This window comes from Lineus longissimus, chromosome 1 (genome assembly GCF_910592395.1).
Source record: "Lineus longissimus chromosome 1, tnLinLong1.2, whole genome shotgun sequence".
NCBI classification, from domain to species: Eukaryota; Metazoa; Nemertea; class Pilidiophora; order Heteronemertea; family Lineidae; genus Lineus; species Lineus longissimus.
The window spans coordinates 691,889-707,736 of NC_088308.1; the positions used below are offsets into that span (position 1 = coordinate 691,889).

The window sequence follows — 15,848 nt, forward strand, 5'->3', positions numbered from 1 at the left end:
TTGAACAATGAATTCGGAACAATCATTTGTAAATCTGATTTCCAATTGGAGGAAAAAGTTTTCAACGTGGTCTAGTTTCCTAGGAATAGATGGAGACACCGTCAGACGAATCGTACTTCGCCTCAGATCAAACGTATGTCGTCTACCCGAATAACGGAATGTCGGACTCGATTCGCGGGCAAGGTTTGAATGTTCAGGTGGGACGAGGAGACGTCACAGTCACAACACTTCGATATGACCAGCGCGATGTCTCTAAATTGGTTCTCAGCCCTTTCCTTCATTGTTTTGGAACATCAGAGAACAATCCGCAGTTGATACCAGCGACCAATGTCACAACCAGTTCGGATCCGCAGTTGGGGCGAGGAGATGTTTCTCCATGTGTACCATGGCCAGATATGAACTATGCGTATACAGTGGTGAGGTGATCATGACAATAATCTGGATGGTCTGTGATTGCACACATCTCGAGCCCCTCAGCAGCTGATGTGCTGCTTGCCATGGCGCCCACTCCTGTCTTTGAGGCAGAGGACACTGTCACAACCTGATATGACACATTTTTAAGGGACAAAATCTTTGCAATTCACCTGCTCAATAGTTTCAGGGGACAATAACTGGCCATTCGTTCTCATGCAGTTAGACAAGTCTTACGGCCTCTGCAGGTCATCCCAGTCATAATCCGTCTGATCAGGTGAAGCAATGTAGAGATGAGCAGGGGGTAGTCACGGAGACAACATCATCCTGTTCTGAGCAGACTCATTCCATCATATGTCAGAAGACAATGAAGAGGATCATCAGGACCATGGGACAGTGTCATCAGTTCAGGTAGGTTATCATTAACCAACTCAACGCTAAGAATCGGGACAATGTCACAACCATACTGTTCACTGTTCACTTGCGGAGTTTTTTGGGGTTTTTTTTCAGTTTTGTTTTTGCTTGTGACTGTCTCTGTTGGCTGTTCCAATTGGTTGTACCGAGGAACATACTTATGGAGCCAATAGAAACTCTGTCATGAGTCAAGAAACGCAGCCTTATTTAGCCCTCAAGGACGACTGTCTCTCTCCTGGACTGAAATGAACAATACAAAATTTAAGAAAGACGATAATTTCTTGACATCAGTTTTTATTTACTTTATCATGGCATACTGATATCATAAACATCGTGCAATAGTACAATACTTGTGATCTTTTAACAGAGCACCATTCATTTTAATACAAGTAGTCCTATACACTTATTATTTGTACATTAATTGCATATATAAATAACATCACATTTGAATACACACACTAAAAACAACTTGTATAAACTTCTACAAGCATTTTTGTTTGACATATAATTGAAATTGTTTATCCATTGATCTTAATTGGAAGACACCATAAATGAGATTGTGCACAAAACTACATCCTATTTCATCTTAATTTTTTGGCGTGAATTTTATAACTTTGTCAAACGCTAGTCGCTAAATTAGTACTTTTTTTGTTGAAAACCTGCTAAAACCATATTGGTGTGAGCAATGCAGACATTTTCTACTGGCATTTTGCAACTGCTTCATCAAACTGTTCTGTTCTTCTCTCTCCACAACCACTCGGCCATAACAATTGTCTAAACTAACATGAAGTCGACCGAGGTCTTTTGACCGTTGAGAGGACGTACGCATGGTTTCCACCCAAAATACCAGCCACCATAGAACCACAAGACTTCTCCGGACAACTGATTTCTGCAAGCAGACGTTTCCCTGGTAATTTTTATGTCACATTCAAATCAAGAGATTCTGTATAGGCCTAAGAGATAAGACATCATAAGACAGCATAACAAGATAAGATTTATGTGTCTGACACAACCCAAGCTTGATTTCATCCATGGGGGTATAGCATGTAACACCAAAAGCAATTTATTTACAATTCATGCTGAGGGAAAGGTTTGCCACATCCCCCAGCATGTGACACTTAGAACAATCACCAAGACAGCCACAAGTCCTTACTTGCACCATGACTGATTGGACTCGCTTTCCCTAGTGGAGTAGCAGGTAGGAGTGCATATTGTACCACATCATTCAGATCAAACACAATTTGCTCAGAGTTATGGCTGAAAACTCTTGGAACAAAACATTGACGATCAATCCACTGGCATGAAAACAGCATGACAAATGAATTTCAAAAACACTTTGCAATTTTGGTGCAATAAAGCCAAAGATAGCCAACTAGTAAGTCAGCAGTGCGAGTTTAAAGTCACATTTAGGTCTAAACTATGCACTTTTCAGATCTAATTCCTCATTTTTATACTCATTATTTAAAAAGTGATGTGATGTGAGTGACCTTTGTACATGTACATAACATCGAGAATTAATAAAGATTTGTCCTGACCAATTCCACCCTGACGAAATCAGGGGTTCCCTTCTCTGGTCAGAGAAGCAACCATTAAACTCAGATTTCCTCAGCATGTACTCATTCTAAATCACATCAGATTTATGTACATTCACAATATACAGATCTAAATACATTGTACATGACATTACACCAAGAATTAATCCTGATTACATGAACCATGAGAAACATGACAAAAAGCTTGTAATACAAAAATGTTTACATGCAGTCAAATTACTTGAAGTACCAGACATGTCTGATGGCCTTTGATTGGCTGAAAATACTTGAAAACTTGTTCATACTTTTCAACAGCAATTCAGTAAAAGTAAAGTTTTGGGGAATCAGACGAGACTAGAACTTCAAAGCCCTGGGAACAAAATTAGATGAGACTCTTAACTTATAGTGATATAACACATGTTTGCCTTGCCCAGGACACAACTTACCAATACAGATACCCATGCAGTTTGTGAAGCCGCCTTAGATCAAATCTTCTTCTATCATCTCCCGATTTGTTTATCTGACACCCCTGGTTCAAACCAAGTGCACTAAAATCAATGAACATGTTGAACACTTCATGACATTGATGTGCAGCAACAGCTCATGTGACAGCGATGAGTTCAATCCTGTTTAACGGTAGACATCGTAGGCCTCCATGAGGTGGTAGTGAGTCGTACACGACTCTATCTAAGGCCAGTCGGTCGTGGGTTCAAATCCCAGTCTGGTTCCTCCTTACGTCCACAACACATTTTTCTACATCGGGGTGATTTCATACTGTTGATTGTTGTGCTACATGGCAATCCAGTGGAATGGAAATTTATAATTTTGGCTTGTCTATGGGCAGGACCCTTGCTAACATTTTAGGATCAAGCACCATCCTCAAAGAGATCATTTCTTAATCAGATTTACATGTACAAACATGCTGTATGTTCCAGATGCACAATCTACAATCCACTGTATCCATTGTCATATTGTTTACAAAACAAGGCAGATGAGGAGATGGAGTGATACCAAGTGGGAATCCACACTGGTCATGACCAGAATTAATTCACAACAATGGCATTCGCATCGCTCATATATTGTTGCTCCGGGAAATGGGTTATTTCCAGATGGCATTTATTGTCTGTATCAAGGATCTCCTGAGCTAAATTGGGTCATATAGGCTCAGGAATGGCCAGGAATGCCAGAGAATTCTTGACTTTTTTGCAGGGAACACTAGGAAGGAAGCTATTGAACACCTCTCCGGCTGAGCTTATTATTTGAAAACACAGTAAATAACATGCTGAGGAAACCAGGGGTTAATGTTTGCTTCTGCGGCCCTGCACACAACCCTGACTTCGATCAGTGGCAGAGTGGTTAGAGTGGCGGGCTTATACTAACCAGCAGGTTGTGATGTAGTTTCGACACTCGGATGAATCAGCACTGTTTCATCTTAGTGTCCTTGGACAAGGCACTTAATCGTCCTTGCTTCTCAGGGTACCACGAGGCTAGCCTGGGAAGTTAACCTGCGTTAGGCCAGCATCCCAGCCAGGGGGAGTATTACTCCTACATGTAGTTGCTTTAAAATGCTACATGTATGCTTAGAGTATTCAGACAAGCATGACAATCAGGGATTGGCCTGATAAGCCGTTCTCCGCTCGACAAAATATCACAGCTGACACACCACCAACACTGGTGATCAACATGTAGTGGCAGGTGAATCACAGGCAGGAAAAGGAGGTCGATGACTAATTGTACTACTGAAATTCACATTCCACATACATGACATACATGATCTGAAATGAAGTTGTTATCCAAATAAGCTGATAATTATCAAACTGGGTGTTTGAATGTCAACTTTGGGTTGGGACATTTGGCCATGGTTAGATGATCCTACAAAAAATGCATACTGTACATTTGGGGTCAACTCAAAACACAGAATTCCTGCATCCTCAGGAAGAACTTCCTTATCATAGTGAAATGGCAAAGAAGGTGAAGCCTCGGCAAGACATATGTCAAGATTACAGATCGGGAGGAATCTTTGCTATCGTTCAGCGTGTTGAAGTGAGGAACTTCTGACAGCCCTCAAGATTAATCACGGAATCACAATGGCCTGTTGTGGCGATGAACTCCTTGTTTGAACCGAGAGTTGAAGGTAAGAACAAGAGGAAGTATCAGTCGGAAGACCAATCACATTAGCTTCAGAAGTGAGGTTCTAACTTCATGTTATCAGCAAAATCACTTCATCTAACTTCTTAGAGGATTCACCATTGAGTAAATCCTTAGTCAACTCCGAGGTAGGGCCTACATCAGGGTTGAAATTCGCGACATCTAACGGATTGTCGCAGGAACCAAGAAAAGTGCAGCCTCATTAGACCCGATTAGGCCCCATCGTTGCTGATTGATACCACATCCGGTTAGGAATCGGGGCGAATCTGATCGAATCCGAATACGGTTTTTGTGCGACACTGTCATGAGTCAGCCATAGGATCCATCATGGGGCACACCTATCAGACACTGATGGCCACATACTCTTTCTTCTGATTTTTTACAACTGCATGTACAGTATGTATACATGTAGTGTACGTGCATTACGCAGGTGAGAATCAAGAGCCATACCTGTAGATATCTTGAACAGACCTCAGCTCTCCCAACCGAAGAGTGAGGACGAGTGGCCTGAGTTCTACCATCTGAATACAGTAACAGTGACTTGAGGTAGTGGCACCAGCCCATCTCAACTCCTGACAATGTGACTGTTACCATGACAACCAGTGAATAAACAGCTTGTGTGGGATATCTTGCAAATTAAAGCTATAACTTCAGCAGCAGAGATGCTAACGATGGTTGCATATTTCATTAAGCTAGTCTGTACCACAACACAAACTGCTCAATCAATGCACATAAGCAATATTGACCAAAATCTGTCTCTGTATTCATTATGAAAAGTGTACTTGGGTATATGTATTGTATTCCTGTGAAACACACCACCTTATGAATGCTTGTTTCAGTGATGCTCCTCTAGCATGGCTTGTATTTCAGCATGGACTCAAACCTTAGGTCAAGAAAACATTACACCCAGGTGAAATTAGGCATGCCACTTTGGCAAATGAGCAATTTTTACCAAACAGACGTCAGACATGTCAGAGGAACTTGGGACACCATCAGGCATGTCAGAGGAACTTGGGACACCATCAGACATGTCAGAGGAACTTGGGACACCATCAGACATGTCAGAGTGGGAGGTGGCTAGGAAGCTGGAAAGATCACAAGCCAGTCTTGTCAGTGCAAAACAAGACCTCTTCTATTGCAGCATCCAGAGTTATTGAGGCCTGATGCAAGATCATCATGTAGTGGTGAAGCTACACAAAACAACGACCCATAAACTCAACACAGTTATCGATCATGACACCATCTTTTCAGCACTCATTGCATAAATTTTAAATTGATCTTGACTAACATGGTTGATATCATTCATGTATTGCACAATCGCTTTAAATAAATGAGATATGGGAGGCCCCGGCATGCTAAAATCAAGGAGGGTGACGTGGTCACAGGCATGACAGGACAAGGCATTTAGCACTGCCACTGAGAACAAATTCACTGAAAATGAGAGTTACGGATTGTAATTGGTGAATGGATTTCTAAGTGGACCACTTAACAGTACATTCATATTGACCAGTATCTATGTTGTATATCCAAGAGATTTGGTGAAATGGGCAAAAGGTGGAGATTTTTCAGCAAAATTTAGATGTCACCTAGTCCTGTATCTTGAAAATTCACATATTTTCAGCCCATTCACCAATTTTGTAAACAATGTTTCAACAGGAACTCGAGTCAAAGCACTACTGACTGAGTGTTGAATCACCCAGTGGCAGAATATGAATCAAACTATTTATAGGTTTTGACCTCGTCAGACAATGCAAACTAAATTAGAAAAATTGAAGGTAAAAAATATTTTCAACACGCTGTAAAAAAACCTTTTTATAATTTACAATTTTCTATTTACACCATTATAATACAGTATATTATGACAATAAATACACACCATCAAATTCCAATGATGTCAAACAAATGTTTTACACCATACATGAAGGCTTGCTTGCCGCTGCCCCCCCCCCTGAAATCCACTTCACAGGAATGCAAGGGACATAAATTGCCTTGGAAACAAGGGTTAAGAATCAATTCTATAATACCACAATGTACGTATTTACACCGGCAGTGAGAATGAGATAATGGAGGCGTTCAATGCTGATACAGTTAGAGAATGTCTGCCTCTGTTTTCAAGTGAAAGTCATAACAAGAGGCCCAAGGGCCTGGCGCTCAGCTGAAATGGATAGGTGAAGGCAAGGGCCAAGTGTGTGTCGGTACCGTTATTATGAGGCAACGTGAAGCTATAACGTCTAGCACGCAGAAGTGCTGGTGCGAAGACCTTCTTGCTATATCAGTGCATGCTGAAGTACTGAGTTGACGTCACCCTGCTATATGACGTAAAGTCATTTCTATTGCTGTTGCAGTAGTGGGGTGTGTGATGACGTCAAGGAGTTGTGTGGTGACGTCAAAGAGTGGAGTCCTTGTCTTCATGCAGCGTAGGTGGAACTAATAACATGCACATGGACACAAGGTACATAATTATTACAGTGTATTTTGTGAGGTGGGGCCTGGTGCTTTACAATGGTCAAATGAACCGACTGTTGTCTGGACATTGATGAAGTGGATGTGCAGCCAAATTTTTGGGACGGTCTTTTTTGTATGTGAAGAAAAGATAAGATAAAGAGTTGGTTAACAAAATGAACTTTATTGGTGTGACAGATATTTGATGCCTTTCGGCAGATATTTGAAGCGCCTTGCGGCAGATATTTGTAGCCTTGCGGCAGATATTTGATAACGCTCTCCGGGAATGGAAAGCAGTAAAACGAGTAAGCACACCTTACTCTGAATGTGGGAACAGCAAGTGCTTTCCTGGACTTGAAATGTGCCAACGACTCCTCTTGCAATAACCAACAACAGTAAATCTGTAAAAAAAGATAAGAGAAATTAACACTGACTGAATAAAAAAGGGTGACATAGACGGGGAAATGTACACCACCGGATACAGTCTGTGCTTGACCAGGCATCGGTCAGATGATATCCTGAACAAGGCATCTATGGAAGCAAATCCAGAAAGAGACTTAACCTTTGAAGGGCACACTTATTACTCAGTGAAAAGTCAGTCCTGTGGGCTGTTTTCCAATTCAAAATTAAAGTGTAACCTCTTTAAATTAGTCTCACAGACTGAACCATAACACTCAACAGCCAACCGTGCCCATATGATGTGAGCCGAGAGCTGGGCTTAAAGATGAGCGAGTGGTGTACTACATTTTGGAAATTGTCTATCGTCTACGACATGTGACAGAACAGGATCTAGTGGACTTAATGATGAGGTACTATCAAATAAGGTGTCCATCAATTGAATCATGAGGGCCTGTTGAGTTATCCTCTTAGGCTATCGTTTTTGTCTTTTTTTACAGCCAACAGTACAACCATGCACAGCGCAGTGTAGACAGTACAGGATTGCAAACCAAAAACATGAGCATTGCTGCCTAACGAAACTGCAGTGGAATTCATACTACGATGTATAATGTGACTTTCAAAATAATTTTTTTCCCGGCCAATGACCAGATAGGGAGAAAACAAACGTAAATGGCGAGATTTGTTGCAAAATTGCCAACCACAACAACTCGGGGACCGTAGCCAAAATGGCCGACGGCGAATTCTCCGGTAGCTCGCGCAGTCCATAAACAAGCATCAATTTTACCAACTTTGGGTGCAAGCTTGGTCATCAAAGTTACAGAACTGTTAGAAATACATCTAAACAACATAAATATACAGTTAAAAGTGCATAAAAATCCCGTTTCAACCTCCGGGCGCTACCTTTTTTTCTCCGCCAGACTTCGGACCCTACCGGTCGTTATTTAGTGCGACCGCCACCAGCGGTGTTTATCAAGATCTTTCGCCGTTTTAATTGCGCGTTTTAGGCAGATTAATCAATTATTACATGCATGCATTATATATCACCGAAATGATAATTGCGTAGGCTATTTGAAACTAAGTTCAGATATTATTTTCGATCTTTGAACTGAATTAAGGCGAGTGATTCTTGACACCCGGTCGACAAATCAGGACTTGCAAAATTCACGTGAGATCGCTTGCATCATCGGCACGTTTGAAAGCCGAATTTCACAAATTCCACAAATATTTATCACATACTATATGTATCACCACAAAGGTAACTCTCTAGACTATTTGAAACCAAGTTCAGATACTTATTTTCACAAAACTTCGAAGCTATGCAAGCGATTTTTCAGTGGTAGAGATCGACGGAAACAAATTTCTCGCTCTAAAATGACATGAGACGAGCACCAACTTTCGCTAATTTGTGCACAAAATTTCCGCAATATTATAAAAAACTATTGATAAATCTGAATTATATAGACTCTTTGCAGTACCTTCACAAATTTCAGGTACATGGTCATGTTGATTAAAAGAGTATCAACCGATTGAACATGAGAAAGTTCACTCACCTTCATTGAAGCAGCGACTACCGCCATTTTTAAATGGTGGCATCTCTACTATCGATCGGCCAATCAGCAGCACTGCTTGCAAAAAAGTTGAGCCACCGCCAAATTTGAAATCGCCAAAATTCAGTCAATGTGCCTGCAGCGCCAACTGGCGGTGAAAACTATATTAATTCCATTAAAAGTAAAAAATGAAAAAATATTCAAAAATATTCAGCCATATTTGAAATCAATATTTGCTCTGTGGACCGAGGTAAAAAGGGAAAGAAATCTAAACGCGAAATGACCTCATTCTCTTAATATAGGTCGGATCGCGCTGATTTTTCATTTTTTGAGTTCACCTTGGGCAACTCCTAATTTAGCACCGTCAACGAAGTGGCTGGGCTTTCCCGGTCAGAAATGTCCAATTTTGTCCACAGATGGGTCCCTAGATGGATGGATGGATTGCAGGACGGACACCATTTGAACAGCTATTCTACTAGCTCCGCTGACTTTGTCAGCTGAGCTAAAAACAGTTCAAGCAGTCATGCAAGTGTGAGTCTACATTGTAAGTAGGGCCTACATAAAATGCATGCTACATGTACAGGGCAAAGTGCTACATGTTGTTTTGTTTTATTAAAGAGATGGTCCAGTGCAGGTTGTTTCAATTCTGTGTACCCATACTGCAGTTCACATGTTGTCTATAAACCAATAAACCAGTCCTTCAATCACATGTACTGTACATGGTGACGTAGACCAAGATTGTTCTACCACTATAAATTGTCTTTCCAATTCCATTGTCTTTCTATGAATAGGCTAACCCCTAGACAGTGGAGGACTGGTTTGTAGCATTGGTCCATGTAACGGTAAGGTAAGGCCTGCATGCAGGCCTCTTGACAAAATCAATGACAGTTTTATTGAAACTTTGACATTTCGTAAATTACATGAATTATGTCAGTGTGCCTTGTAGTAATGCAAATTAGAATAGTTTACCTACATCCAATTGTTTCATACCCAGTACAAAAATATGGACTTTGATCGAGTCTTTTTCATTCTAAACCAAATGTAGGGATGACTACAACTTGTACAATGTACATGTATGCACTGACTTTTTCTCTCACTAGAAATCATGCTCTGGCGTGTTGAGTTCACTTTACTTTTCTCAGAGCCCAGAAAGACCATAATCTGTCTTCAAAAAGCTATCTTAAACTTCATCTTCCTGACATATCTGATAAAGTGAATCATACAATGTACAATTTACATGTACATGTTCAAGTAAGCAATCGACAGCTACTGGACATACAACGTCATCATGTTATGTGACCTAAATTTATAACTCAACTATTGACATTATTGAAAATGAAATGCATTTTAAAAGTTATGAAAAAAACGTTCGTACAATTGATATAATGGAAGCACATTCATTAATTTAAAATGAGCATGCTAAAACAGAAAGAGCCCAACTGTTGATGTCTTACCAAGTATAAAACATGAATTTTATATAAAAACGATTCAAATGGCAAACCAATACATGTGAAGCATATAATCCATTTTTTTGAGGCAACATGTACATATACTATGTGTAGGCTAGACTCTCTGTATTTTCCCAATGTCTGGAATAGAGTTTATGCTAGTCATTGGGAAAATGCAGCTATCTTAGTCTTAGTACATTTCTGTAGCCAACTGCTTCCCACAAGTGCTGCGGAAAGAATACTGTAAGCCAGGTACACATACTTATCTGAGACAATTGAGAAATTGAACTAGTTACCACGTACCATGCATACTTGTCATTTTACGGTTTATCTTCTTCATTTTCTTGCTCTAGGCTGATGGTGACCTCGGGAGACCCATCATGACTTTGGTTGCGAGCATTGTTCAGTTCTTCACTACTTTGGTGTGAATGAGTTGAATTGTTCTCATTTGAAATGTTACAAGTAGTCGATGCAGTTGTGCTGGTGACAGTGTTATCCTGGGTGACGACGCGGTTTATTGAACTCGTCGATGTTGATATATGACGTGACGTTGGTCGCGGTCTCTCTTGGGCTGGTTGATGAGGAAGAGTGGCACTACGACTAGAGGTAGTGTTCGTTGTAGTAGGATGACTAGCAACTGACTGAGTAAGGTTCCCAATGGTGGATACAGGTGGCGCTGTGGAGATACGGTCAGAATCTAAAGCATCCGTAGACGAGTAAGGTGGTGGAGGCGCGGGGTGTATTGGAGCGTACGACCCTGGCGCGGGAAGCATGTACATCACTTGCTGATTGTTGACTTCAGCCGGCTGTATGATGTATGCTCCGTGAAATGAAAACAGGCCACTTTGTTGAGAAGACGACGTCGGGGTGATCAGCGCAATGGGCTGCTGATCCCCGGCCAAGCCTGCACCACTTAAACGATTAGGGAAATATCGCACGTCAGGATTGCCACCCGGTGCCAGGCGACCTGGTTGGTATGCACTGTCATAGACACCACAGCACACAGCACGACAACAGATCACTGCTGAAACAATGGCACAGATGCCTTCGATTAATCCAATGAGAAGAACCAAGCTGTGCACCACCATCACTTGAACGACATTCTCCTTTGGAACTTTTCCTGCTTCAACTTCGAGGTGATCGATGAAAAGACCTGCTATAGAAAATCCGCACAGAATAGCTGATACGCCAGCAGATATAATTGAAAGCACCATAAATGAAATAATCATACAATTGTCTTTCCTTTTTGATGTAATGATACCAACAATCCCGGAAGCCATGAAGAAGATTCCTGACCACACTCCAGTTCCAACAAAATAACCCCACGCCATTGCAGCGATAGTGACTGTTGCCAGAATAATTGAGGCAACTCCAGCCAGGAGTTGAATTACCCCAAGTACAAGAGTCTTTTCATGAGCAAATCCTGGTCTTCCATTATCCTCCTGGCGCCCGGGCTGGCGACTTGTAGGTGTTGGCGCGGGCCGGCTTGCTCTCAATAATGGTGGCATCTTTAAATTAGGTTGGTTACGCCCAATTGACTATGTATTCATTACGATTCTGAAAGGAGAAAAAAGGAATTCTTATTCTAGTAGGACATATGTGTGTATTGAATATGATATCACCGAATTATTTTTGCATAATCTGCACAAACATGAATTACTGAAGGCGGAACTATGACCTATCAAAATTAAGATCGAGAGAAATGAATCAGTTAGCTGCGAGTACTGTACACTGTACACTGTACACTACCGGCTTGCAAGTCATATATTTTATGTCGTACGACTATGAGACGATATTATTTGTTATGGAATTGGAAGTGGAACTGATGAAGATGAACTGGAACCAATGTCATGATATGATAGCTCCCCCCCCCCAACGTATGCAAAATGGGACTAAATTTTTCAACCCATCCCCTCATGTTTAAGTACTGAAGAGTATGACCCCTTACGGTTACACCACAATCATGAAAATACAGTACAGTACACAATACACACAACACACGAACATGATCCATGATCATGATGAACAATGATGATCATGTTTTCGGACAAAACGAAAATTCCTTTTTCGAGGTAATTCTTGATCTGATTTTACAATCGAAGCAGTTGAGGCCTGGCACAAACCTATATTTTCCACACACGTCGATAGAATGCTAATTTGACGTAAAGTTTTTGAGATTTTTGGCTTTATTTCTCACAAACTTCATGAAAATTGATGGACAAAACAGACAGAAACTACGTCACCTGGGCACGAGCTAAGAAATGAGCAAATTTTGTCAGACGTTTTTTGATTGGTTTTGTTGTCAGTGCTCATCCAATCAGAACGTCGTTAACAAATTTAGTGGACCTGAACACGGGGTTGGCAAAATGTCGGATGTAGAGGTCTGCCAGCTCGCGTACGAAGGAAAACTAGGAGAACTCAAGTATAAAACCATTGATGATCGGTCTCTTTTCACAAAAGTGGACCAGGTACTTATCTGGAAGAAGTTGTTCTCTTTAACTTTCGTTTTTTCTGTTGTTTCTTACTTATGAAGGCAATATGTTCAAGTGTCCGATAATAGAGACTTGCTGTACTTTCATCCACATACTTTTCCTATGTACCGTCGTCGGATGCACCATGAATTTGCAAAAATGAAGCCTCGTTAAAGAAAGACTTTTTTCTCATTTTTCAGTGTGGTCGAGTCCCATTGCACTGGGCTGCATCTGGCGGGAGAAATGAAGTTGAAGAGTTTTTGTTGCAACAGAATGTAGATGTGGATCCAAGAGATGCTGTAAGATTATAGAATAGAATGGTACCACCTCGATCGGCTTTATTCTGAGGAAATCGGTGGTTAACGTTCCTTTCTCCGGCCCTGCACACAAACCCCTGAGACATTCGCCCTCATTTGGTGAAGTACAGGCGTACATCAACAGTTATTGATACAATGTCCAAAGACGTGGCAATTTCAAGGCTTAATTCCTTAAAAGTGACTTGTACATGTAGTGTAATGATCAATGTTTACTATGAACTTTGTCTATTTTTCAGTCAGATTGGACGCCCCTGATGATTGCAGCCTCAGCAGGAGGACAGCAAATAGTTGCAGACTTAATTGGCCATGGTGCATCAGTAAACGTCATCAACTCAACTGGTCAGACTCCACTGCATTACACCTCATCCAAGGATAGATATGATGTAAATAAAATCTGCTTACATGAATATGTGGATAAATCATACTTAAACATGCTAAAATACTCTCACTTAATGATGTTCTTTACTCTAAAAATGCTGTCTCTTTGAGGCCTACTCAGTTTGTTGTTCACATTTGAAATGAATAACACCTGATGTTGTTCACCAGAAAGTTTTGCTTGCATAATACGAGTCCATAATACGAGTCCTAAATAAGGTAAATATTTGCTATTTTCAGTTGACTGAGTTGCTTTTACAGAATGGTGCTAACCCAAATATTGGCGACCAAGTGGGTAATACACCCTTACATCGATCAGCCAGTAAAGGCAACATCAAAATCACCAAACTCTTGTTGTCCTATAATGCTGACACATACTACCAGGATACTGAAGGAAATACACCACTGTAAGTTTAACAGGTACATGTGGATGAATGTTACATGCATATTGTAAAAAGATTTATCAGTGGAATGTTGAGGATTTATGTGTCCTTAGATTGATGTTGTCTAGTGTTCTCTTCTTGTACTTGTACTTTCTGTGCATCTCTTTCAGCCACCTTGCCTGTGAGGAAGGAAGGCCCCAGGATGCCAAGCTGTTGGTGGATCATGGTGCCAGTATGACAGTACGCAACAAGGTAAGACATCGACCAATCTGACATGAAGTGCTGTTAAGATCAATTTCTCATAGTCTGCTGCAGATGCTATGTGAAACTGCTGTATGCTTTAGTGTTCCTCGTTTACATTGGATCAGATGATCTTCATACAGCAAGGATTCCAGGGTCTAAAATTCCTGATGATTGCTTGATTTTTTTATTGTGTTTGTTACTCAAATGCCGTTCATTTCTTACAGGATGAGAAGAGTCCACTAGAGCTGGCCGCGCCAGGATTACGGAGACAGCTGCAAACAATATCAACGTGACACGTTTGCTAGAAATTGTTTATTGGAGAGTTTCTGGATTCTGAGAACTTGGACATGTCACATGTACAAGTGTTGGAGACTGGACTTTATCGTTTGACTTGAGTGATGACATTGGAAGCCATAATCGCTTGTTGTTCTTGATTTCCTACGCATTGGTTTGTTCATGCCAGACTTTCATTCATAGAAATGTTTGATATCAAGACTGTGTGTGTGGGGGGGGGGGTTGAACTTGTTGCCGGTGTTTTAAAGTACGGTGTTGTCAACTCCTTTATACGTACATGTAAATGTCTTCCGTGTAATTTTTCTGGTTCTAATCATGTTCAAACCTGAATAACCAGTTCTTCATTTATCTTGATCTTTTTTATAATAAAAACAGTTCAATTCGGAAACAGATTTTTGTTGAATCAGTAAGTCTTGGTCCTTGGATTTTTGCTTTTAGTCAGTCGTCCAGTCCCAATAGGACTGATGGTGCCAGGGTGACAAAATTACCCAAAACCTAAATGTAACCTCACATATAAAACCAGAGGAGATGTTCTACCAAAGATGTCCATCTGTCGTCCCAAGGTACAGAGTCACTTCAGGTACATGTACTCCTGGAGTTGCCTAGTTGAATATTGAGCCTGTCTTAGTGCACAGTGGAATAGAAGCCTTACCAAAGATGGTTCTGATGTTGTCCCATAGAGGGTTCTGATGTTGTCATGGTCGTCTCGCAGATGAGGTGTGCAAGAAGTGTCTTTGGTACATCCTGGTGACATCGGGTTGTGAAATAGCTGTCCCCAGTCATATGTTTCTTGGCCCATTGCATATGAAGGCCATGTGCTTGTTCTTGACTACTTGTAAGGGATCTCCGTGTCTTTCAAGACAGCCTTTTGACCCTTCAAGTGAAAGCTTTTCAGGTTTTATATCAATAGTGTCCATCGTTTGATTCATCCGCTTGTTTGTTTATTTGCCAGCATTATAACATGGTTACCAATGTTCCGGATCATTTGATATACTGCATTGTACGGACTCAGGATACTTGAAGTATCCTACCAGTATAACTCATTCTATCTCATAACATGCCTTATATACTGAAGTATATTGTATCACTCAAGTTATGATTTCAACCCATTTCGTGCAGTGGTCCATCTTCCCTAAGCAGTGGAGACCAGTATGCATTCCTAATATCTAGCTCAAACCGATTCCATTTTCTGGTGTTCTGTCTCTGGCTTGGCAAGTCTGGGAGATGGGATTCAAGGAGGTAGAGATTGTCTCTCACCATGAGTGGTCTGTAGGCTGTACCAAGTACATACATTTCCATTCCAGACATGACAATTTGATTGCAGTGGCTGAATATTTTAGGTGTCTTCAATAAGTACAAACAACCAGCAAGTGGAATTTAGAAAACCTTGTATTGGTTTTATTATTTATAAACATTAATTTTTG

The 15,848-nt window shown here is 40.9% G+C and overlaps 2 protein-coding genes across 3 annotated transcripts; one reads left to right on the forward strand and one right to left on the reverse strand.

Annotated features, from left to right (window-relative positions):
- Positions 1 to 1,102: 1,102 nt before the first annotated feature.
- Positions 1,103 to 12,578, reverse strand: LOC135483422 (uncharacterized). Its single transcript, XM_064764329.1, has 2 exons — positions 12,465 to 12,578; positions 1,103 to 11,898 (listed from the first exon to the last, which is right to left on the reverse strand). Exon 2 carries the CDS (start codon positions 11,847 to 11,849, stop codon positions 10,662 to 10,664), a length of 1,188 nt encoding a protein of 395 aa, XP_064620399.1. The 5' UTR covers positions 11,850 to 11,898; positions 12,465 to 12,578; the 3' UTR covers positions 1,103 to 10,661.
- Positions 12,579 to 12,698: 120 nt separating this feature from the next.
- LOC135483438 (26S proteasome non-ATPase regulatory subunit 10-like) lies at positions 12,699 to 14,801 on the forward strand. Of its 2 annotated transcripts, none has more exons than XM_064764395.1 (6): positions 12,699 to 12,809; positions 13,013 to 13,111; positions 13,366 to 13,512; positions 13,766 to 13,911; positions 14,058 to 14,139; positions 14,355 to 14,801. In XM_064764395.1, the coding sequence occupies exons 1-6, from the start codon at positions 12,708 to 12,710 to the stop codon at positions 14,421 to 14,423; spliced, it is 645 nt and encodes a 214-aa protein (XP_064620465.1). In that variant the 5' UTR covers positions 12,699 to 12,707; the 3' UTR covers positions 14,424 to 14,801. The 2 variants fall into 2 exon arrangements, with proteins under 2 accessions (XP_064620465.1, XP_064620458.1); XM_064764388.1 differs by having other exon boundaries at positions 13,745 to 13,911; positions 14,355 to 14,800.
- The last annotated feature ends 1,047 nt before the right edge of the window (positions 14,802 to 15,848 follow it).